Source organism: Salvia splendens, chromosome 4 (genome assembly GCF_004379255.2).
Source record: "Salvia splendens isolate huo1 chromosome 4, SspV2, whole genome shotgun sequence".
Taxonomy (NCBI): Eukaryota; Viridiplantae; Streptophyta; class Magnoliopsida; order Lamiales; family Lamiaceae; genus Salvia; species Salvia splendens.
This window is the reverse complement of record NC_056035.1, coordinates 10501536-10526051: the sequence shown is the minus strand read 5'-3', so window position 1 is coordinate 10526051 and position 24516 is coordinate 10501536. Positions and strand designations below refer to the sequence as shown.

At 39.2% G+C, this 24516-nt stretch overlaps 4 protein-coding genes across 6 annotated transcripts; 3 read left to right on the top strand and 1 right to left on the bottom strand.

Annotated features, from left to right (window-relative positions):
• Nucleotides 1-3745: 3745 nt before the first annotated feature.
• LOC121798506 (coilin-like) lies at nt 3746-11720 on the top strand. 3 transcript variants are annotated; one of them, XM_042197547.1, is made up of 16 exons: nt 3746-4017; nt 4551-4615; nt 4725-5099; nt 5196-5354; nt 7477-7546; nt 7903-8004; nt 8088-8153; nt 8238-8303; nt 8395-8767; nt 9290-9321; nt 9904-10098; nt 10217-10288; nt 10375-10521; nt 10750-10915; nt 11022-11069; nt 11141-11720. In XM_042197547.1, exons 1-16 carry the CDS (start codon nt 3823-3825, stop codon nt 11446-11448), a joined length of 2439 nt encoding a protein of 812 aa, XP_042053481.1. In that variant the 5' UTR covers nt 3746-3822; the 3' UTR covers nt 11449-11720. The 3 variants fall into 3 exon arrangements, with proteins under 3 accessions (XP_042053481.1, XP_042053480.1, XP_042053479.1); XM_042197546.1 differs by having other exon boundaries at nt 8389-8767; XM_042197545.1 differs by having other exon boundaries at nt 8377-8767.
• Nucleotides 11721-12424: 704 nt separating this feature from the next.
• LOC121801525 (pentatricopeptide repeat-containing protein At1g13040, mitochondrial-like) lies at nt 12425-15876 on the top strand. Its single transcript, XM_042201033.1, has 3 exons — nt 12425-14527; nt 15110-15329; nt 15435-15876. The coding sequence occupies exon 1, from the start codon at nt 12674-12676 to the stop codon at nt 14216-14218; it is 1545 nt and encodes a 514-aa protein (XP_042056967.1). The 5' UTR covers nt 12425-12673; the 3' UTR covers nt 14219-14527; nt 15110-15329; nt 15435-15876.
• A 77-nt stretch (nt 15877-15953) lies between these two features.
• LOC121800183 lies at nt 15954-17257 on the top strand. The gene has a single exon (XM_042199774.1). It carries the CDS (start codon nt 16219-16221, stop codon nt 17131-17133), a length of 915 nt encoding a protein of 304 aa, XP_042055708.1. The 5' UTR covers nt 15954-16218; the 3' UTR covers nt 17134-17257.
• A 1828-nt stretch (nt 17258-19085) lies between these two features.
• LOC121798504 (paramyosin-like) lies at nt 19086-23940 on the bottom strand. The gene is made up of 5 exons (XM_042197543.1): nt 22303-23940; nt 22075-22151; nt 20642-20753; nt 20413-20529; nt 19086-19643 (listed from the first exon to the last, which is right to left on the bottom strand). Exons 1-5 carry the CDS (start codon nt 23674-23676, stop codon nt 19287-19289), a joined length of 2037 nt encoding a protein of 678 aa, XP_042053477.1. The 5' UTR covers nt 23677-23940; the 3' UTR covers nt 19086-19286.
• Between the last annotated feature and the right edge of the window lie 576 nt (nt 23941-24516).

Sequence of the window (24516 nt, the reverse complement as noted above, 5' to 3'; positions counted from 1 at the left end):
TCATTTTCATTCGCACCACTTGTTTTAACGAGTACTCTCTCTATCTAAATTTATGTACAAGATCAACAACGGTAAATGGATCTCAACAACGAGCCTACTTCAGGGAGTAGCGGGTCTCAAGGTCAAACTCCCCCGGTCCCCGTGGGAAGTGGACGGAGTCAGATGCCACCATACTACAACATGTACCCGTGGCAACAGATGATGCCCGGGATGCCAGCCGGGGGGAGTCCGCCGGGGGGGTTTCCGGCGATGCCGGGGTGGGCACCCGGGATGCAGATGATGCCCGGGGGGTACAGGCGACGCAAGGGACGCATGGGGGGTACCGGCGCCGGGGGGATCCCCGGCGACACAGGGGACGCCGGGGGACGTCTATCGCCCCAGTTTTGATTTTTCGACTGGTTCGTCGCACACATCGACCCCAACGGAGGCGCAGCCGTTGCCCCAATTTGACACTTTCTCCTTCGATGAATTGGGGTTAGATCTTCTCGGTGTTCCGGATGCTCCCGTTCAAACGCGGGGCGCAGGGCGGGGTCGTGGCGCCCCAAAGAAGAAAAACAAGGGGAAGAGGGTCTGCGAGTCCTCGCAGCCGGGTGAGGACGACAGCTCGGTACGGAGGAGGTGGACGGACGCGGAGAACGTATCGCTGGCCAAGGCGTGGGTGAGTGTTTGCGACGATCCTCTCGTTTCGAACAACCCGAGGATCGTCAACTTGTGGGGCAAGATAGCAGCAGCCTACCAGAGGTTTTGCCCGGAGGGGAGGCGATGCACCGGGGAGGATTGCCGGAAGGGGTGGGACCGAATCATGGCTGCGGTCTCCCGATTTTCGGGCTTGTACACCAACGCCCTCCGCATGATGAGCAGTGGCCAAACGGAGGAAGACTGCAGGAGGATAGCGGAGAAAGCCTTCCCCCTGAAGGGGGTGTATAAGGACTTCACCTACTGGAACTGCTATCTTGTGCTGAACGACTCCGAGAAATTCCGAGTAAGTGTCGACGCTGGCTGGCCGAAGAAGCAACGACTGAACTATACCGGTGATTTCAGCGGCAGCAGCGGTGGTTCCCAAGACCTCCCCGAGACGGCCCAGGAGGTCCCGACCCCTTGTTCGTTCGCTCGCCGAACTCGCCCGGTTGGGCACAGGCGGGCTCAACGGGAGGCGAGGGGGGTCGCCGAGGGTTCCCAGGAGGTCCAGTCGGCATCCCCCCTTGGCCAATCCACAGCGGATCTCAAATTCTTTGCGAGTCAACAAACGCGCGCTCAGATGGTCAAGACGATGGCCGAATGGAGGGTGGCGGTGGACCCCGTGGATAAGAGTTTGCTTCAAACATTGCTCCTGAGCATGCAGGAGGATTTGGAGGCGGCACGGAGGGAATCCGCCGGGAGTAGAGGCGGCGGCGGAGGCGGAGGCGATGGTGCCGACAACGACGGAGGAGACGACGACGGAGCAGAGGAGTGAATTATTGTACTTTTTTGTTAATTATTGTAATTTTTTAAAATTATTGTACTTTTTTTAAATTATTGTACTTTTTAAATTTTTAATAGTATTATTAATGTTTCCCGTATATGTCTAGTAAATTAAATTCCGTATATTGTGTTATTGTTAATTATTTCATTTTTATATAATTGTTATTAGTGATGTGGCTATTGATGTGGCTGGGCTATTTATGATGTGGCTAGTCTATTGCTGGGCTATTTATGATGTGGCAGGGGGATTTTTAGTGTTGATGATGTGGTAGGAGGAGTTTGTGGCTAGGCTATGACTGGGCTATTGCTGGACTATTCCTATTGTGGATGCTCTAAATGGCGAAGAACGAAGTTGAGCATGCAGAGTAAACATGTGGTCGCGTGCTTGAGCATGCATGTATGTGTGCCAGAAACAATTTTTTTTAAGTAATTGAGAAAATATTTTTTTAAATAGTATAGTACCATAAAGAATTTCTCCTACAACTCATGTTTTCCGCGGAAACTATATTTTAACAAATAAAAAATGTATCTTACTTTGTTGTGTGATATTTGAATTATCATTAGGATTTATATGTTTCACTTAATATGAGTAATTGAATACTCTTTTGTTCTATTACATGTGATTGATATTTCATTTTTAGGGTTCGTTTGGTTGGTATGTTAGTCCTTGATAGTTCTACCTATCCATGCTTTTCATATGTTTGGTTGCCATGTTACCACTATCTCTAAGCCCGAAAAAAAGTGAAAAGCCCGTCTCGGCCCGATGGACTATCCATAAAATGGAGATTAGACTATACTACTAAAATGATGTGATAGTCTACTGTTTCTTCCAGATAATCAATATTGCCCCTTTCTCTTTCTCTTTCTCTCTCTTTCTCTCTAACTACTCATCTCTCTTCACCCTATTTCACTCTCACTTTCTCTCTCTTCTGCAACAATTCTCTTCCTCCTCCTCCCGCCTTCCACATCCACGTTCTCCCCCTACCTCTCCTCGACGACGTTTCTTCTCAACTACCAAAACATTCTACCAACTTTCAAAAAAAATTCTGCACCACTTACACCTCCTTTTGAATTCTCTGTCGTCCCCGTCTCTGTCTTCTACAATTTCCTCCTCCGCAGCCCCTTCCCCACTCACAATCTCGAAAGACGCGTACCTCTTCTTCGTCCCCTTCTCCCCACATCTCACGCTCTCTATGGCTCGTGTCGTCGGAGACCTCGCACCGACTTTCCCTGTTGAACCGAAACCTAGGCGCCGATCATTTCCTCGTCTTGCCTGCCTGCCGGAATTGACTACTCATCCAACCGAAATATTCTCGAGCTCAAGAAGAATTCCGTCCAAATTTATATTTTCCCCATCGTCTCCAGCTAATATTTCATTTCGCACAAGGACATCAATTTCCTTGTCGCTGCCTCCTTCCTACGGATCACCGCTCGACCTCTTCCACGAAGGCTTCGATTTTAGGCTACTTGCGATGGGACGGGAAGATGGAGCTGATTTGGTCATCGAGTTGAAATTGGATTTTGATTTTGTAATAGAGGAGATGATGAAGGAGATTGAGTATAATTAAACTTGCGTGCCTTAATGAAGAATAATTATCACAATTTTGCTGTAATGATAATAGCAGTAGTAATATTTAGTAATCGATCATTAGTTATCAAATTATTTAATAAACCAATAATATAATTAATTTAATTAAAATTTATATGGAGTATTTAAGATCCATAAAACAAATTAAATACATAAGGGTATTTTTGTCCTTATAATTTTTATCTATAAAAATTATCTTGTCAATCAAACAACATCATAAAAATACTATCTGACACTATCTCACTTTCGGCCCGAAAATACTATCTTAAGATTACTATCTTTTTATTTCCTAGCATGGCAACCAAACGAGCCCTTAGTTGTATAATTATAATTATAAGTAATAAATTTCATTTTTAGCAAAATTTAATTTTTTTCACTTTAATTTCTCTTATACTATTTTATTTTCTGTTCACCTCTCTATTTAATTTTCTCTCCTTAATTATTCCTTTTTCATTTAATTTAAATAAATATTAGTATTTTCTTAAATCTAACAGTCAAAAGAAATCAATCTCTTAAAATGAGACAAAAAAAGATATAAAAAGAATATGTGGAATAAATGGCCACCAATTACAAAATTTTACTGAAATTAATATTGATTGACTGATTACTCCACGGTTAAATTTCGTTGGGCCTTTGGAAATGGAAGGCTTTATAATTTGAGTAACCTATTTATTGTTTTGCATAAACATAGGGAGTGACAGCCTGCCCTGCTCTCTCCCTCCACAGTCCACACCTTCGCAGCGAGCGACAATTAGGGGAAGCTTGCATGAGTGATGGAATTGTGCAAGAGAATCCGAGTGGTATTTAAAGATGACGACATTTTGAGCGACACCCAGAAATTGGAGGGCTTGACCCGCAGCTGGATTCTGCTCCAACCCCGCCGCCTCCACGCCGTTTCCGACCTCGCCTCCCATCTGCTCAACGCTTTCCGTCTCCACCAATCCTGCCCCAACGGCCTCCTCCTCTCCGTACGGACCTCCCAAAACTCTATTGCTTTTGATCAATCCAATCCATGCGCTTCTTTTTTGCTTCTCACTTTTGCCCGGCCTTGTGTCTTTTTGAAGACTAATTTCTCTCTTAATCCTAAAAGCTCATGCGCATTGCACACTGTAGAGTTACTCTACTCTGGATGTTTAGTAAATTATGATCCTCATTTTTCATTTTCTATGTTTCATAATTTATGTTTTTGTAGCTTCTTGGTTGGCTGTTTTCTCATTTTTGTGACTCTAGAATTATCTTTTAGAAAACATTGCTAAGACTTGAAGTTTTTGGCTAACTTGTTCTGTGCAAAAGTTGGGTTGGGTTCCAGGAATTGCTGCCCTTGCTACTTTGGCCATTATCGAATCAGAAAAGAAAGCAATTGAATTAACTCATGCTTTATTTTTGTTATTGGTTTGATTTACTTGCGGATGAGATATGAAAACTTCGGAATCATTGTTTTCGCATTCTATTCTTTGCTACAAATTCTTAATTCTGTTTTCTTTCTGAAACTTTCTGGCAGATATCTGGCTTTGCCTTGCCGCCATTTATATCTACCAGCATTTTGAAAGATGATGAGATTATCAGGTTGGTAAAAAAGATTTATGAATTCTGAAAACAACATAGGGGGCTTGTCTTTCTGTCATGTATGTGGAAATGATATATTAGCATTTTAACTTTTGCTTTGTGAGTGAAGTGTGAAGAAAAGGAAACACATTTTGTCAATAGAAGGAAACGATGCTGCTAATGATGTTCAGAAATTGAAAGTTCGGGAGAAACAATCTGTTGATGGTGGTGTATTGCTTTTAGCAAATGAGGAGTTTGAGAAAGTAAAAGGTGGTTATGAAAGTGATGAATCCAAAAAGGTATCTGAAGATGATGATGATGAAGTCCTGTTGGATGTGGTTGAAAATTCTTCAGGTTGTAAGTCAAAAAAGAAAAACCGCAAAAGAAAATTAGCGGAATCTGAAGATGATGAAGTCCCATTGGAAATTGTCGATGATTCTGCAGGTCGAAATTCAAGAAAGAAAAACTGTAAAAGAAAATCAGTGGAGAGGCCAGAAGGCAATAAGTATGTTGTGCCCTGCTCTTTTCCTTGCTTGATCTACTCAAATCTACCTCATATTTTCATGTTTACGCACTCTGCTCTTAATCCTCTATTTCTTAGGGAGAAGAAACAGCGTTCTGTGGTTACGGGAAATGCTTCCAGTGATGTTTGTAAAGAGAAAAAAGATGCTTCTGTAGCTGGAGATAACGTGGAAAACAAAGATGGGTCTGCTAAGCGTAGTGATAAAAATAACGATGTCGAGGAGCCTGGTGAGGAGAGGTATGCGTACTAGAAATGATCTATTTCTGGAAATTTTACTTTCACTGACTGTGAATTGTTTTTCTTCTAATCAAAGTACAAAGTCCAAAAGTATATCGTATCCGGAAAACCTAATTTGAAGTCAATAATCGTCAATCAAACAAATTACAGGATAGAAAGCTACAAATTTCCTACCGGCCTGACAAGTCTATTTTATTTTTGGAATAATATTTTGCTCAATCAAGTAGAACTTCTACCTGCAGATGATTGAGCCTAGGGAGTGTTAATTAGTTTAGTTTATCTCTAAAATGATTATAGACAAATAATTTAAGGCTCCATAATTGTTTCCAAGATAGTGACAAGAAAGCTAGTGTATCTTTGAACAACTTACATGGCTGTATGGAGCTAGAGGTAAGTTTTTGTACACTCATAATACATGCAGAGAAAAATATTACTATTATTAAAAAGGATACAGTTTCGATCAAAGTTGTTAAATAGCAGCTATGGCGGTGATATGGCGCTATATCATATCGGTTAGTAATGAAAACGCCATCGCCACACCGATTTATGGCATTTTTCTGTATCGGCCGCCATGCCCACCATGGTCGTGGCGCCATGGCGCCATTATATCCCACCATGGTTGTGTTTTACTGGAACTCTGACTCTTTTTTGTTCTAATTTTGACTTTTTAATGAATTTTTTACTTTTTAATTGAATTTTGGTATAAGCCCAAAATTGAACCGGCCCACCCAACCATTCTAACCCATTTTATTTTATAATTAAAATGAAAATAGATTAAACTTAAAATAGAAATTGAAACCCTAATTATAGTGATGAAGCAACGGATGCCGATGATAGTGTTGAGTAGAGGTGCCCACCGTTCCGGAACCGGCGGTTACGATTCGGAACCGCCGGTTCCGGTTTTGAAAATTGCTGAACCGGAACCGAACCGTGAGGGTGTTTCGTGGTTACGGTTTCAAAACCGCCGGTTTCTATTCCGAACCGGCGGTTTTTTTACAAATTTTCACGGTCCTGCGGTTTTTTGCGGTCCCGGCTCGGTTTCGTGGTTTTCTAGCGGTTTTTCACGGTTCCAGTTTGGAACAGCCCGGAACCGACGGTTCCGGTTCGAAAATGTTCGAACCTGAACCGACTCATGGTTCTAAAATCGACGGTTTCGGTTCGGGTAAATTCTCTTGGTGCCTATTCGGAACCGTAACCGACGGTTACGGTTTCGCGGTTAACCGGCGGAACCATAAACCTTGGGCACCTCTAGTGATGAGGATGAACTATAAGACTATGTTGAGTTTGATGATTGATGACTATTGGGTATTGCTTAGGATGGTTTTATGTTTTGTTGAACTAAAGACTTTAATAATTAGAATTATACTGTATAGCTTTTTTATTTTTTGCTTTATTAATTGTTTAAAGAGTTTTTGAAATTTGATGTTATATTTTTATTATTTTCTAATTTTTTAATTATATATAAATATATAAATATTATTTTATTTATTTAATTAATGACCTTCATATCGCGTCATACCGATACGCCATATCCCTATGGCGGTTTTTGGGCGGACCGTCATAAGCCGCCATACTGCTTTGACAACATTGGTTTCGATCATGGATGCAGATATGACGAGCAAGTTTGTAGATGGGGAGTATAATTTCCACTGCCTTCCTTTTGCTGTGCAATTTCTTTGCTGAAAAGAAGTGAACAGGGGATGTGTTAAAATATTTATTAGCTCGGTATATAGTGTCTTTCAGATTGGGATATTAAAAAATCTCAAAGATATATAACTGGTCCTGTGCCAGTGGCCACTACATTTTTTCTTGATGTGATTTTTTTTTATCAATTTAGAAGATTGCTAAACATATACAAAAGGGCTTGAGTTACCCATGCAAGTATATAACAGGTCTGGAAACTAACAAATAAGACCCCGATCTCTATTAATGCCACTGAAAAGAAAATCCTTCACTCTTCGGTCTTAGACTAGTAAGTAGCATATACAGTTTTATTTGCTTTTCTTTGTTTTTCTCCTTTCTTTTTAGACATTCAATGAATATATTTTACTTATGTGTTTCTGTTAACTTTTCGAATGATCACACATATATTCATTCTATTTAACTGTTGCTACACATGCAGAACTGTTGATGTTCAAGAGAACGACAATGAGACTGATGATGCCAAAATTTCCCCCAAGGAAACAAAAAAGGTGTCTTTTCTATCATTTTAATGGATTGTATTGATCTTGCAAGCTGTGGATATGTGTAGCACTTCAATGTTGTGCTGTACTAAATACTAAAAATCATGTTCTGAGTAAGAAGCTTTGCAGTTTTCATGAAATTACACTTTCGGCACTATATGCTACTGGGATTGGTTGACGTCAAACTCTGAGTTGGTCTGTTGTGGATGTGTGATATCAATATCAATTTTGATATATGGTTACCTTTTGGAATTACATGATTCAATCAATTTTGTAAACTATTTTCTGTGACTGTACTAAATGCTCCTTTCTCAGTTTCTCCCTGGTAGTCATCCTGGAATTGGTATGTCTCTGATTATTTGCAGGCTCCAAGTAGAAGTGCTAGGCGGAAGACTAAAAAAAGACGTTGGTTGCGTGAAATGGCAAACATTCAGAAGAAAAATGCAACCTGTGAATCAGAGGGTCTTGTGAGTTGTTAGATATATATGTATTGACTATTAAGACTCCTCCAGTGCCAGTAAACTGAAGTCTGAGTCACTTAATTTTGCAGCGAAACTGGAAAGAGGATCAAGCTAAAGCTGACAGAAAAAAGACGGATGGCCAATGGAATGGACAGGTTAGTGTTTTAATTTCTTATTACCTCCTGCGAGTAACTTGAAAAACTGAGTACCTCGGTTTTACGAGTACCTCGGTTTTACAGCAAAAGTGGAAAAAATACCAAGCTGATGCTGAAAGGAACAAAGCAGATGGTCAGCCGAAAGGACTAGTGAGTTACCTCATTTGCTTAAAGTTAGTGCCTGTTCTGGATGCCTCTGATTGTCATTTGATGTTGACCTAAGTTGTCTGTCCAGCTACAGTGGAAGATATCTTCCCCAAGCAATGGGGTTGTTAAGGGAAAAAAGCATAACCAACATAACATTGATGACTTTCTTGAACTTCCAAAACAAAATGGCGATGTATGCAAGCAGAAAAATCAAAATGGAGATGTACAAAAGCAGCAAAATCAAAACGACGATAAACATGATCAGCTGGCCCAAATGAGTGACACATTACAGCCGCCGAGCCACAGTTTGCATGAGCAATCAGGTCAGAGTAGTTCATCTGTACAAGAATGTACAAATAAAAAATGTGATGCATCAAAGCAATCAAATCACAAAAGTACCGAGGAGGATGAAGTTGTTCCCATTGAAATAAGGCCAGGACATATCCGCTTTGAACCTTTGGAAGAAGGTACTGCTTTCTCTCTTTGGTCAATTTATTTGGATTATGGTTGTGATGACGTTATTTTACTTTGTCCTTCTAACTAGGTGAACGAGTGACTTATTGCTCAATAATGTTAATCATGTTATCAACAATGTATTTCTCAGCCTTCTAATTTTTGTTCCTATTAGTACTAGCATTTCATTAGTTTTCTTCTCCCGTCACTAGTTCTTATTGTCGGAAAAACACAGTGAACTAAGTTTAATACTTCTCAGTCTGAGAAGCCCAATTTGCTTTGTGCCTAGAATTGATTACCTCCTATATTGTGTGTCATCAAATTCATTAATCTGTGAAATATGCTATTTAAAGCAGTATTAAGTTATTTCGCTGATGCCACTGTTCATAAATTGATTTCCAAGTTCCAACAATTTCTCCCTCCATATCTTGTCCTCACAGTTGGGAACGAAATCTTCTATTCTGCACTTGGATATACATGATACACAGTGAACTATTTCGTACATCTCACACATGAAATTCTTTTTGTTGATGCAGAAGAAGCTATGCAGCAAGATCATGCACCTCTGGTAATTTTTGTTATGTATTCGATGTTGGTTGAACAATATTTTCATCATTTTAATTCTGTACCTGAGTTTTAGGATCATTTTCATGAAACGATATTACTTCAGAGCAAATTCTACTTAGGAGATCATGCAATCTATATATCCGCCTTGGGTTTCCTTTAGGGGTGGCCTGGACTCAAGGGATGCAACCCGTGACTCCATGACACATGGGTCAGACTCATCTATGGAAGGCATAGGTTGCAACCTGTGGCACATGTGTCAGACTCATCATCTATGCAAGGCATAGGATGTTAGTCGACATGGATATTAGCTTTCTTAACTAAGCTGCCTAAGTATGTACTTTTTTGGGAACTTAACTATTTTTGCCAAATTCCAACCAATATGTGATTCATCAGGTTTGAGATAAGGAGATATAATAACACTGACCTTTTATTTTTGCTGATGTCAACATGGAACAATGTTACAATATGTTGACTTGTTCTTGCAAACCATTTATTCTTAGTTTTGTTCTTTCCGTTGGTGTTTCTTTCTCATTCAAACTTCTGACATATTTCTTCATGATGAATATGCTGTTTTTTTCATTAGGAAACCTTTAATTGGAATGGAATTACTAGCAAGAAGAAAGGCCAACAGTGGGGGAAGGAAAACCGTAGATTCACTCCTATAAATGACTACAGAACAAACAGAGAGGATTTCGAAACACTGACTAAAGAGAAAAAGAAACAACCAAATGAGGGAATCGACTTTGATAAGCTTCCACCTCTTCCTGGCTCGCCAAAGGTTGTTCCTTGATTTCTTCTTACATCATTAACAGTAATGATTCCAGGGAGTACAATTTGAGTCTCTCAATATTCTTCAAGGAAGGAACTTTAATCATTTGTCCTTTCATTTTTTGCAGGAAGGAGATCTCATTGCATATCGAGTTCTGGAATTATCATCAACATGGACCCCTGAGCTTTCTGCCCATCGAGTATAGTTCAACTATAGTTGAAGTGTTTTCTTTTCCCTTTTTATGTGACCACAAATGAAAGATTGTGAGGCATCTTCTTTATATAGGTTGGAAAGGTGTCTTGGTACAATGTGGAATCCAACCAAACAATGTTACTGCAAGTACCAGAATATCCAATCGTTTCTGCGGAAGATGATGATGATGAAGCTGCACAACTTGATACTTCACTTTATAAAGAAGATGGTTCTTTGGAGGTAAGCAGCATATGCATGTAAAGTAAGCCTATTTATCATCTTCCTTCACAGAGACGTATGCCAGCAGACCATGATTCACTCCTGGTTATATAGTCTGCCTTATTACCGACTGTTTTCACTATTTATCATCTTGCTCCACAGAGACGTACACCAGCAGACCATGATTCACTTCTGGCTACAAAAGCTGCCTTGCTTCTGACTGTTTTCACTGTGATCCATCTCATGCAGATTGATTTTTCAGCACTCGTTGACGTCCGTGTCCTCAGCAATGGGGGATCAAAACCAGGAAACAAAGCTGTTACATGTGTGAAGGAAGCATCTTCAAATGATATAAATGCTCTGAAGACAGCGTTGCCTGTCACCAGTGGTGAACCAACAGCCGAACCCAGCCCAGGTATGATGTTCACTGCAATTCAAAGAAGCACAAAGAACCAAACTTATAATTCCTAGTAAAAAGCCCAAATAAGTTATCTCCTTCCTAAATAACCCACCATCTGCAGATACTCAAGAATCAGACCAGGGTAAAGAGAGACAGCTGCCTAATGAAGGTAAGTGCATTATATATATAGTTTTGGTTTTGATACATTCGAACAACTCAATAATAGTAACATTATTGTAGAAATTGGCGGGGGCATCTGGGACCAATTGAGCGAGGCTCTAAAAGCCAAAAAGGAGCAACTATCCAAGGTAAATGGTTGGGACAGTACCCCCAAGAAGGCGGTGGTCTCTCATGAGAATAGTTGGGGGAAGAATGAGAAAAAGGTGCAAGCATCACCTGGAAGTAACTGGGACAAGACACCACAGCTGTCGCAGGACAATAGTTGGGAAAAGCAGAATATAGGCAGTAAATCATGGTCGTATAAAGCTCTGAGAGGCAGCGGACTTGGTCAAACGATGGCTTTGCTGAGGTCGAAGAGGGATACATGAGAGATCGGAACTATATGAAACTCGATTGCTAGGTTTTTGATTGTATGATGGCAGCGTGCGTCCTTGTCAATACGTGTAAGTCGCCATTGGTTTGGTAACTTAATTATGTAGGAAGCTTAAGCTAGTTCCAGCTTGTTAGATAGTTGAGGTGCTAAGGGGATCTCACTCATTTGCGTAGCTGCTTCCCTTTTCCTGCTAAACTATCTGGTAAATTTTGTTTCTTATATCCAAACTAACTACCCAAAAGTAAACAAACCCATCAACCTTTAATATTTGGTACTGTTATGTTTATATATTTAGTTTGAATTTAATACCTTTAAATTTGTTGCTGACATCATTACTTTTACAAATTAACCAAAAATCATAGCACAAATAGTTATTTTATTTATTTATTTGAAGTTATAAAGAAAATAGACAGATCAAGCTTTGAGTTTTATATAATTTGCAAAATTACAAACTAAAGAAAAATCAAAGCTCAATCAGTTCTTTTTTTTTTTATCAAATTATAGAAAAAATAGACAAATTAAGCTTTGATTTTTATATAATTCGCAAAATTAATTATATCAACACAATTTTTTGAATATCCTTATAAAAATAAATATATAATTAATGTGGACTAAATGATGGAGTAGTGTTTACGGATAATGCTCATGTACATAAATTTCTCGATGATTATATACTACTATATAAGTTGAGGTACAAATAAGTAATCAACTGAATTAACTATAAATTGTCTGTATTATGGATCTATATATGAATCATGATTATCATAGAAATGTGCATTATTGATTTGTTGCAATGTATAAGAAAATGTCATCATAAACGAAGCATAACTGTCACCAAAATCTTCATAATTTCCTTAGTCATTATACTTTCGTGACAATTATTGTCAAACTAAGTCAACAGTGTTTCACAGTATTTATACGAACAGTCACAGTGAGGCCCAATAGAAAAGCCCAATAATACATAGCTCAAAAATTTACTCGTCTGAAAGTGGAGAGTGTGGTCTGTGGAGTTGGTTTTGCGCCACCACCGCTTCCGCCGAAATCAGCTGATTCTGATTTCCAACACTCACATGCACAGTGTAGAGCCACTGACATTCACCCCTTGTTTTTAACCACTTTGTATAACTTTTCTTTTATCCCATTGCTTGCACTCAAGATTTTTTTTCCTTGTCGGAATTGGAGCTCAAATGCATACGCTTCTGCGGAAGCTATTTTGATAAATGTATAAGGCTCTTGGCAAGCAACGACACATATATCGTTCTATCATAGCCAGCTACGTCAAATCCGGCCTCATTGATAACGCGATCAAGGTGTTCGACGAAATGTCTCAATCAGACTGCAGGATTTTTTCGGTTGACTACAACAGGTTTCTTGGTGTTTTAATCAAGAACCAGCGTTTTGAGCTGTCTGAATACTATTACGATTCATTGAATTCCAAAGGGTTTTCTTTGAGTTCGTTTACTTACTCTAGATTTATTTCTGGGTTGTGTCAAGTTAGAAACTTTTACCTTCTTTCTAGGCTTTTTGAGGATATGGATAGGCTCGGGATTGTTCCCGACATTTGGGCATCTAATATTTATTTAAATCTTTTGTGTGGTGAGAGTTTAGTTGATGATGCATTGATATTGTTGAGATTAATGAGAGAAAGAGGATGCGAGCCAGACGTTGTCAGCTATACTATTGTTATCAGTGGGTTATGTAGAGTCAAACGACATGATGAAGCAGTTGAAATGTGGAAAATCATGATCAAGAGAGATGTTAAACCGGATAATAAGGCGTGCAGGGCACTTATGCTTGGGCTATGTGACATTGGGAAAGTTGATTTGGCGTATGAGCTCACGGTAGGGGACATGAGGGGAAAGGTCTGCTTTGATGCTGTGATCTATAATGTGCTTATTTGTGGTTTTTGCCGAATTGGTAGGATTGATAAAGCACTCACACTAAAGAATTTTATGAAGAAGAATGGTTGTGAGCCCGACTTAATCACACACAATGTGTTGTTGAATCATTGTTGTAATGCACTATTGTTGGATGAGGCAGAGAAATTGCTGGAGAAAATGCAGAGGAGTGGGATGGAACCCGATAGTTACAGCTATAACGAGCTTTTAAAGGGTTTCTGCAAAGCCAATAGAATAGATAAGGCATATGTCTTGTTAGTTACCAAGATGGAGGCCAAGGGATATGCAGATGTTGTATCATATAACACAATCATTACTGCTCTTTGCAAATCCGGTGTTACGAGAAAGGCTTATAAGCTCTTTGAGGAGATGGGAAGGAAAGGAATTGCTCCTGATGTGGTGACATTCACAATTCTCATTGACTCTTTTCTGAAAGAAAGAAACTCTGTTGTAGCTAAGGCCCTTCTTGATGAAATGACAAACGTGGGTCTATTTCCAAGTCTTGCTTTATATACAACAATTATTGACCATCTATGCAAAACTGGTAGAGTAAGCATGGCTCATGGTATTTTTCATGATATGGTGAAACATAGAATTGTGCCTGATGTCATATCCTACAATGCACTTATTGGTGGATACTGCAAGACCTATCAAGTTAGCGAAGCCCTATGTCTATTTAAGGAGATGCAAACTAGAGGGGCCTATCCAGATGAAGTGACTTACAAGCTGATCATTCGAGGCCTTATAAAGGACAAGAAAATTTCTTTGGCTTGTGAAGTTTGGGATGATATGATGAAGAATGGTTTTACTCTTGATAGTTATTTGTCAGAGACTCTAATAGGTGCTATCAACTCAAAAGAAATATAAGAGTTTGTATATTATGTTCCTAAACATTATACCGGGAATCCATCGATGAAATCACAATTGTCCTTCTGGCTGGTTCCAAATGCTTTCTTTTGAATGTATGTGTTTCCAGATTTAATGCTTCCATTGGTCAGTGAGTGTGGGTACAATTTGACTCATTTATGCTGAGTAGGGAATGGTACCATAAGTTCTGGTCTTTTGGATGGTTAAGGGATCTTGGTACTTACTTAGATACTGCTGAGATGGGTATGGACAGATCCTGCTGTGTTCTGATGTTGGGGACATCTATCTGCGTCCATGTTCTGAATTAAGGTGAACTGATTCAGACATTTAATAATTTTATGCTCATTCACATACTCCCTTTTGATTTCTAGGGCATTGCGTTGCCATATTTTTTACAATTCTAAATTTAATGGAGAATGCCTGCCTATGGTTCATCAACAAAAGTATTATGTCCTAATTTTTTGGGTATCTTTTAGCATTTAAAACAAATAGCTTAAGTCAATAATGTTCCTCTATCATTCGAATGCTAATATGTTACAATTGATCCTTGCCGCTCCTGTGCAAAACCACTTGTCGCCATTTTATCAAGTTCAACAAAATCCTTTGTACTTTTAAGCTTGTACTTTTAAGCATTCTCCTAGTAATAATTCAAATTACATCTGAACCAAAAAATGCTCGTTTTTTATTTCTTTGTTTGTTATTTACTCTATCACGTTCCTAGAAGCAACTGATTTAGTGCATGTAATTCATGTAAATGTTATTTACCCTATCTCTGCTCATCTTGTTAAGTTCCCAATTCTCAATTACCCTTGTTTCTCAACAATGTCTCCTTTCCACTCAAATTTACTATATCCTGTGTCTGCTACTGACGGAAGGTTTGTGCAATTGCAGGATCTTTTCTGAGGGCATTTTCTCGACATGTTTATTACCTTCTCCCTCCACTATGAAGGAAATCTCATATCTCTAGCTAATGCGGGGCAAAGCTCTCTGTTTCTAATAGAGGGTAGAATTTTGTTACATTATTCAAATTTGAAGAATCTCCATCCAACATCATTATCTGGAGTCATGGAAGGACTGGGTGTGGAATGAAAAAGAAAATTACTGGCAAAAAGTATGATACGTTTTATATTAAGATTCTGATTTATTCAGAACATAATGTTGGTTCTTCTTCCTCCAGTTATGGATAATAATCTCCTTTCGTTTGTTTGCTGCTCAGGTGATAGTCCCAGCATTGATGTGGCAAAATGTTGAGGATGAATCATATGTAAGAGACACTTGCTGAAGATATGGTGAACAAATAATTTGCACAATTGGCAGATACCTAATTTCATGTCTTATGTTTTATCTCCTAGCAGCCGATAATGAGTTCCATGCCTTTCATTTTAGCTTCAAGCATAACTACAGAAAGTTTAGATGAACCTAAAAGAGAGGGGGGGGGGGGGGATTGGGTCGATGGTGTAGCTGTAAGATTGTTCATGCTTAACGTTGTAATATAGGTATATGATTGTGTTAGCATGTTGATTTTGTTGCCAAACATGCTATGATTAAATGAGCCAAAAGTTTCATTTTTGCTACCAACTAGGGATTCTTGTTCCCTTGTAGTGTATGAATATGGATTTATACAATAGAACTGGAGATGTTTGATATATTAAATTCAACTAGATAGTTTCATTTGCCGTTTTAATCTTCGTAAAGATTCTCAAAAGGCTATGAGAAGTGGTGATGTCAATTTTTGTTCTAAATTGGCCCTGAATTGCAGGTGAAGAAAAACAGTGGACCATCCGGTTCACCTTGAGTGGAAATGGAACCGGCGGCATCGAGTATATTTTATGTGGGTTTGGTTTCTTTTTTATTTTGAGGTGAACAAGATACTCTGCTTTTGCACTTAGAATCAGTTTGTTTACTTGCCTTGCTTCTTCAACTTATGTCTGATTCTTTTCCTCCACCCTACCATATATTCTTCTTCACTTCACTTTCGGCACCAATCCTCAGCTACCACAATGTCCCACCACAATGACACAAATCCACACTTTCTCCCCCGTCAACGCGATCCAATCATCGAGTTTCCCTCACGCACGCCACCACCTCGCTCCAGGCCGCCGTCACACCACCGTGGCCATGCTCCGGTTGTGGTGGAAGCGCCGCCTCATGGCCACCCTGCACACCACCCTACACCATCTCAAGGTGGAACATCGCCCCACCATCCGGCCCATGTTAAGCCTGTGGCACCCTTTGTCGCTGAGGTACTGCACCAAGAATCCAGACCCCATTCTGATTCTCATACGCGTCCTCAGCACGGAAGAGGCAGCCGCCACCCTGGTTTCATCCACCCCCCAACATCCCAACGGACCAGGCCGTTAACCTGGCTGGTGGCAGCATTCTGTATGCTCTTCTGGATATTGGTGATCGTGGGAGGCCTGATCGTCCTCATAGTGTACTTGGTGTTCCGGCCGCGTAGCCCTTGGTTTGACATCTCAACCACCACCATCAACGCGGCGTACCTAGACATGGGATACCTGCTGAATGCGGACGTGACGGTGCTGGCCAACTTCAGCAACCCCAACAGCAAGGTGAAGGTGGATTTTAGCTACGTGATCTTGGATCTCTACTATGACAACAACTACCTCACCACGAGTTACATCAAGCCATTTGCAGTGATGAGGGGTGAGTCAAGGTTTGCCGACGTGCACATGGTGGGTAGCCAGGTGAAGCTGTCGAGTAAGCATAGCATGCAGCTGCAGAAACAGATAGAAGAAGGAAGAGTAAACCTTGAGATTAAAGGATTGTTTAGAGCTAGGTCTAAATTAGGAGGCATTTTCCACTACTCCTATTGGATGTATGCGCATTGCCAACTCGTCGTCACCGGCCCTCCCACCGGAGTTTTGCTCAGAAAAAAGTGCATTACTAAGAGGTGAACAAGTCCGGCTATTTTGATCCTCATCATTAATGACTTGCCTTCACACTTATTTTTCTTGTCATTTCTGGTTTATTTATCAATTGTTTTAGTCTGAATATTTAAAAGTGAGTTTTGATCGATTCATTCTTTTTTACTTTCCATCCTTCTCCTGTATCTCTATTCTATGATAAACTGGTATGAAATACCGTTAAATTTGCTTCCAAACTATCATCATAGGCCACATCAACTTCCATTTGACAAATATCAAGATACAATAAATTTAGAATTGACTAAAGTCCCAAAATGGTCCTTAACATATTGCGATTTTTTTATTTTGGTCCAAAACACTATCTTTTGAATTATTCGGTCCCTTACATTTGAAAACGGGTCACATTTGGTCTTTTTTGGACGGTTCCGTCAAATTTTTGACGGTTTTAATTACCGGATCACAAATCCGTCACAAATCTGTTACTAGCACAAACCAAGTTCAACACCGCCCCTTTATGCCCTTTCAAGCAGCAAGCAACGAAGAAATCCATCTCTTCATCGTCGCCGCCGTCGGCTCTCCTCTCCCAAACCAGAATCACTCCGCCGCCGCCGGAGGCCAACCCCGCCCCTTCCTTTTCTTACCTGATATGAGATTTGGCTTCTCGTCTGCCAACGCCACTGTTTCCAGCAACCCCGACAACAGTGAGGGGCAGCTCTGTTCCAAGTGCTTGAACCCTTCTGATTTCATCACCACTGTAACAGTAAACCAAACCATTAATACTCTGCTAAATCAAATATGAAACCATCATTCTTGGAATTTGGGGGGAGAATCTGGAAGTAACATAGTACACTGTAATTTCGACATCATCCCAATGATGTCTGGAGATGCTGTTCCTGAACAATGGATATGAACTAATGAGGTTTCTGCAGAAATGGGTTGATTCTCATATTTTCACTAATTTGGCCCACTTCAAATACTTGTCCTGCTATCCACACATCAAAGAACACTACCCCAGAAAAAAGCATCAACCTAAACACCCGCAGTTTGTTCACTTCCCTGCAAATGAATCATGCAAGCAAAAGCAATAAAGCAATCTTGGAGCCATGGCCTTTTGAGCATCCATATTAAGTCTGTGTTCATGCATATCACTGAACTCAGACATACAAAGAATGATGAAAAAATATTACATTGCACAAAATGTTTCTACAAAATCATTATTGTAAACATAATTTAGCTGCATCAACCCTTTGTGAAATGGTATAGCTGATTCAGGATTTATGTTCACATACCTCCTTGTTAATTGAACCTAAGTCGCATTTCAAAGTATTCTTATGTCCAACATCAAAAACTTTAGTTCTCTATTTTCTTTTTGTATTTCCTTTTCAAGTTCTCTAGATAAAAAACAAAGATAGCCACACAGAAGTGTAATTAAAGCACAGACGAACAAAAGTACCCACCACGGATGGAGAACACTAATTTCATCAACCAAATATCTCCAGATATGGACTGGAAAATTATAATTGATATAACCTGAAAATTTGCACCGTTCAGATCTACGGACTACACACCGGATGGGGCGGGGTTGGCCTCTGGCGGCGGCGGAGTGATTCTGGTTTGGGAGAGGAGAGACGACGGCGGCGACGATGAAGAGATGGATTTCTTCGTTGCTTGCTGCTTGAAAGGGCATAAAGGGGCGGTGTTGAGCTTGGTTTGTGTTAGTGACGGATTTGTGACCCGTTAATTAAAATCGTCAAAAATTTGACGGAACCGTCCAAAAAGGACCAAATGTGACCCGTTTTCAAATGTGAGGGACTGAATAATTCAAAAGATAATATTTTGGATCAAAATCAAAAAATCACAATATGTTAAGGACCATTTTGAGACTTTAGTCTTTAGAATTTATAAACTCTACTCTTTAAGTTACAATCCTTCACCAATGAAATGCAATTGAAAAAAAAAAGGCAGAAAAGCACAAAGAATTGTTTACACAGCCTTCAATTGGTTAAGCTTATCCTTCAACAGTTAAATACTAAGAAAGAATAATAAGCATAATGTACATCTGATTTCAACAACTTTGCCAGATTAAGTTTCGCTATCAACTAACCATGGAGTATATATTTTCCATCGTTCAAGACTCGATAATAACAAAGAAGTAAACAAGAAAGGTCGCAAGGAAAAAACAATCAAATAAGAGGTTCAGAAAGTTCCATTTCATTGGCAGTTTGTACCGGCAGTTCAGACCGATGGGATCCTACGTAATCCAAGCCAAGCCATTGCCATGGCCAGCAGACATATCTCGGCCTATTCAGACTGGTGGTTCTTGAGGCTTCCCGCGTATCAAGTTCATCAAGTTGACGAGTGAGCTCTTCCACACGATCTCTCAGCCTGGACGCCCTTGTATCTGCCAATCTCAATGACTTTTCAGCAGCATCTCTTGCTGCCATTGCGGCTTCTGCAGTCTCTTCTTTAAATTTAAGCTTTTTCTTTGACTCTATTACAGCTTGCCTAGCTTCTTCAAGTTCCTGGCGCACCGATGCCAGCTGCAGAATACAGAATTGAAATTCAATAAACTCACATGTTAACCATAGAGGACTAATTCTACTGGCCCTTATTAAAGTAATCGTCTTAGGAATTAGTCTTCAGTATGTATTAGAAAGGGGGGAAAAGGCAAAACCAATGACTAAGAGTAGGTGGTCATAGCGAAGAAGACGAGAAAAAACGAGAGTACCAGAAATTTTCCACTGGCAGGTTATTTACATAAACATCAAGATTCATCAGCAGGGAAAATTGGGAATAGAATGATGAAGAAGTAAAATGACATCCCTAGACAAGGTCGATTCAATATGTCTCAAGGAAACACACTTAATGTCCACAATGAGAAACAGGATTTAGTTAGTTGCAACATACAATGCCAAACTCCATGACAAAGCATATGGTTCGAATAGAGCGTTTCCCTATAGTCAAGTCATATGCAAACCTCCTATGACATGGACAGATGGCACAGTTCTTCAGGCAAACAATCTACTGGTATAAGAGCTACTATATAAATGCCAAACAATCTATCGATGGTTTTACGAGCAAAATCAAAATCTGAGAAAGAGAGACAAAGTTCCAATTATATTACTTCCCGAACAAAGCCTAAACAACATATAAAGTTCCTAGATTCATCTACAAACATTTCATTTCCTCTAGAGTAAAATTTTCATTGTGATGCATACATAGAATAAAAGGCATCAGATGGGAAAACCAGTCAATCAATGAAGACGAAAATGATAAGTGAAAAAAATTGCTTGGCTTCTCAATTTTTACTTGTGATATATACTCTTGTTCAACTGCTTTTCCTGCATCCGCTTCTTGTTGTGCTGCTACCTTCCATCTCATGATTTCTTCCTCAGCTCCAGCAATATCCATCATAAGCCCCTCAACCTTGTGAAGAAAAATAAAGTACCAGATCAAATAAGGCTTGTTTATGGATAACTAAAAAAGTTGGAAGTTTTAGATGGTTGGTATAGCCAATTAAAAAAACACCTCGACCTACATTTTCATTAGCCACTCTTTCCTTCTCTTCAAGCTCTTCTACACGTTGCTTCCACTGAATCAGTTCCTTAGCTTGGGCATCAACACACTCCTTATATGAATTTGACTCTGCCCTTCATTTCGGCAACATTGAATATAAGCCAAGACAGTAAAGAAAATTTTCATTGCTATAATAGCAAAATTACATGATGTTATGCATTAATGGAATATAAGAAATCAATTTTCAGATATTTAGTCTTTTTTATTGATGCACGATCTGAAGCAGCTACAGTGTTCCAAAAACCAACACTAAATTTAATGATTTCTTCTACAAATAACTTATTTCATTTTGCTTGTCTTTACAGATGGATACATGATTTTTCTTTAGTAAAGAAGAGAAGCAATATATCGAAGTAAGATACACAATCGCATGCTTCTTCTCACACTCCAAAGTGTAAAATAAAGCTCTAATGACAAAGAGTAGAATATATATATATATATATAGGGATGTATTCATTTCCTTTTTGCATATTTTCTCCTTTTCCCTTCTTGATCTCAGCCCCACGATTTTGTCATCCGACGGTTAGATTAGTGCCACGTGTCATTTAATAATGCAGATTTTCCGTTGAATAATGCACACCGACTAATAATGCACCATTATAGTGTAATAATGCAGATTTTCCGTTGAATAATGCACATCGACTAATAATGCACCATTATAGTGTAATAATGCAGATCATCTGGACCGTTAATGAATGAGATCTAACGGCTCATATTAAGAAGAATAAATGATCTAAAGGATGAAAAGGAGAATAACGCTCCCCTATATATATATATATATATATATGTGTGTGTGTGTGTATTAATGCTTTTAAAGATATATTAAGATCTTAGTTTTACATAAAACAACACCAAATTGAATCAAGAGAGGGCCTTGGATGTGAGCAACAACAGTTGTTTATAATTGGACTCTTGCCACTCTATATTATATTATTAAAACTAGAAAGAACTGTCATATAAGTTATTGTTCAACAATTATATGATGCTCACCTCGACTAAAGAATTTTAAACAAATTGTTTGCCTTTGGTTGAAGGATTTGGTTTCAGAAAAAATATGAGGAAAGAGTTCAAATAACCTCAACGAGTTCTTCCAAATAAATCTAAAATGTTTAGCTTCAAACCAACAAACGAAGTTAACTTCAATGTTCCCTGTAGCAAAGGGAACTCGTCTGCAACCTCAAGTACTTACACAAAATCCCATGAAGGTCACTAGGAAACAGAAAATAACGCACAATGGGGTGCATGTTACAACCAAGCATGTATGATGATTTTCAAACGTTTTGTATTCAGGAACATTAGCACCATATGTAACTTCATTAGATCAATCAGTAATAAAAAAACTTTTGTAGTGGATCCTCTTATGATTTTTTAAAGATTTCATAGCAGAACAAGTACCTTAGTTCCTCCACTGAATGTTTTAGCTCTATGATCTCAATCTGAGACTGCTTGATAATGTTCTCCAGTGCACTGGCCTGCAATCAAGAGTAGTGGTCACCACCAGGAGCAAAATCAGAGCTGACATCATAAACTAGTGTTTGAAATGAATAATGCAAGTGAGAGCTGATAAAACATAGATCAAAGCTAGTAAATCACACAGAAATTAATGCTAGAAATTTAGCATACCAGAGCATAAACTTCATTGTCGTCTGTGTCATCAGGACCCGCTTTACCTTTGGATGCATCAAATTTGCTGAACTTATAGTCGATCCCAGCCTCTTTTAAACCATTTTCTGCTACTTTAAATAATTTGTTTGTTTTGGAGGACATATCCACCGACATCCTCTGAGTCAAAGTACTTCTCAATAGAGACCCAATTTGCTCTTTCTCATTTATCAGCTGTGAAACAGTTTCATTTAGTTTTTTCACCTCACAAGTTCTCTCCTCCACCTGGTCCTTCGTTTTCTCAACAACAATTTTACTCAACTCATACACAGATTCCATCCCCTCTAAAGATGCCCTTATATTTTCCTCCATATTTGTTTCTTGAGCAAGGAACAAGGACTCTGACAATTCTGAGGATTTGTTAGCATCAACAATCTCCATAGCTTTGCACATTTCTTCATGCAGTCTTGTTACATAATTCAGTTGATCAATCAGCAAAGGCCTTTGCATCTCCATCTTCCACTCATAGTCAGAAATTAATAGCCTCAACCTTGAAAGTTCACCTTCCATGTCTTCCTGTTTTTCCATAGACTCTCTTTCCAATTCTGCAACTTTTCCATCCTTCTCAAGTAGGGACTTTTTCAGACTCTCGATCTCCTCACTTTTCTTTGCCACTTCTTCCCTTAACCCACTAATAGCTGCTTCAAGTTGAGAAACCTCAATGGCAATCTCATAATTCCTCTGTTCAACCAACTCCCGGGCCTCATTCCTCCCCTTGATACTAGACTCAACCTGTCTCAGAAGCTCCTCCACAATCTCATTGGTCCTCTTAATCACACCATAGGCAACTGCTGGCAATCCTGAGTATTTATTAGACTTTGGTAAACCGTTTGCTCCAAAGTCCTTGTAGCTACTCACTTTCCTAGATATCTTCTCAATCCCACTGACCAGCATAGACGATCCTTTCTCTATTTCCACCCTAATCGAATCCCTCGCCTTGCCCACCTCCTCCAGCTGCAACGAAACCTCATCTTTTTGCCTGCTTATTTCTTCTGTTAACTTAACCTCCTCACTCAAATCCCCACCGACCCTCTCCAAGTTCTTAAGAGCTTCCTCCTTGTCGCGCAACGCCTCATCCCGCTGCCGCGAACACTCATCCCGTTTCTTGATCGCCTCGTGACACAGCGCTTTAAGCCTATTAAACGAAACTTGCATATCATTTTTCGCATTCTCAGCCGCCTCACGAGCAGTTCTCTCGCGATCGAGCTCCGCTAGAATTTCCTTAAACTTCTCGACGGACACATCGTCAGGGTTTTGAATTACAATAGGGACTGGATCATCGGCCTCCACATCGCTCAATACGGTATCGTTTTCATCGTCGCCAGAGGTTGCCATAATAATGCTACACCAGCTCCTTCTAAAAACCAACTCAAAATCCAACAATCGGGTATGGGATCAACCGAAATAGGGCAGAAAAGGGATTGGGGTTTTTGATTGGTTTTGCCGATCAGGGGAGACGAGCGCAATTGTATGAGAAATTAAATTGATAAATAAATTAGACTGAATTTGGAGAAGATGACGACTTGAGAATTGGGGGATCGTACCCGACAACTGGAGGGAGTCCACAGCCCACAGGCGTAGCCTAGAGAAATCAGGAAATCAAAATTTCATTATCACAAACATATGTTACTTTCGGTTTATGGTATGAATAAAGCTATGCGGTCACATTATGGCCGACCATAAATTAATTAAATAACATAAAAAATTGATTTTTTTTAATTTTTGGTTTAATACAACTTGATTTTACTTTTATATCATCTTCATTATTTGTTGCTCAACATGTTAGTGTTACTCTTTCGTAGTTTTTGCTCAACTTATTACTACTGTCATTTCTTAATTGTTTCTCAACGTATACACTAATTCGTGATATTAATGTGTTTTACGTAATGGAATTCAAAGATAAGTATCAATTCACAAGTCCATTCACACACATATAAGTTTATATCGATAATTCTAATTTTTTTATACATGTAAATGGACTAAATTAACTTTTTATGGCCGGCCACATTATGGCCATTTAGCATCACTCTTATGGTATTGAGATTAGAAGTTGTTTTAGAATTTAATTCAGATTATATTTTATTTATATTCAAATCGATTTGTTAACTAAATACTCACAGTTTTATTACCAAAAGTCGAAAATTCAAATCGATTTGTTTACTAAATAACTGCTGC

What these genes read in the sequence shown, in the direction of transcription:
- LOC121800183 (XM_042199774.1), top strand. Translation starts at nt 16,219, where the DNA reads ATGTCCCACCACAATGACACAAATCCACACTTTCTCCCCCGTCAACGC.
- LOC121798504 (XM_042197543.1), bottom strand. Translation starts at nt 23,676, where the DNA reads ATGGCAACCTCTGGCGACGATGAAAACGATACCGTATTGAGCGATGTG. An exon ending in ACAATGAAGTTTATGCTCTG is followed by an intron (nt 22,152 to 22,302) that starts GTATGCTAAATT and finishes TCTTGATTGCAG; the next exon opens with GCCAGTGCACTGGAGAACAT. An exon ending in AAAGAGTGGCTAATGAAAAT is followed by an intron (nt 20,530 to 20,641) that starts GTAGGTCGAGGT and finishes TTTCTTCACAAG; the next exon opens with GTTGAGGGGCTTATGATGGA.
- LOC121801525 (XM_042201033.1), top strand. Translation starts at nt 12,674, where the DNA reads ATGTATAAGGCTCTTGGCAAGCAACGACACATATATCGTTCTATCATA.
- LOC121798506 (XM_042197545.1), top strand. Translation starts at nt 3,823, where the DNA reads ATGGAATTGTGCAAGAGAATCCGAGTGGTATTTAAAGATGACGACATT. An exon ending in CTCTTCCTGGCTCGCCAAAG is followed by an intron (nt 10,099 to 10,216) that starts GTTGTTCCTTGA and finishes CATTTTTTGCAG; the next exon opens with GAAGGAGATCTCATTGCATA. An exon ending in AAGAAGATGGTTCTTTGGAG is followed by an intron (nt 10,522 to 10,749) that starts GTAAGCAGCATA and finishes CATCTCATGCAG; the next exon opens with ATTGATTTTTCAGCACTCGT.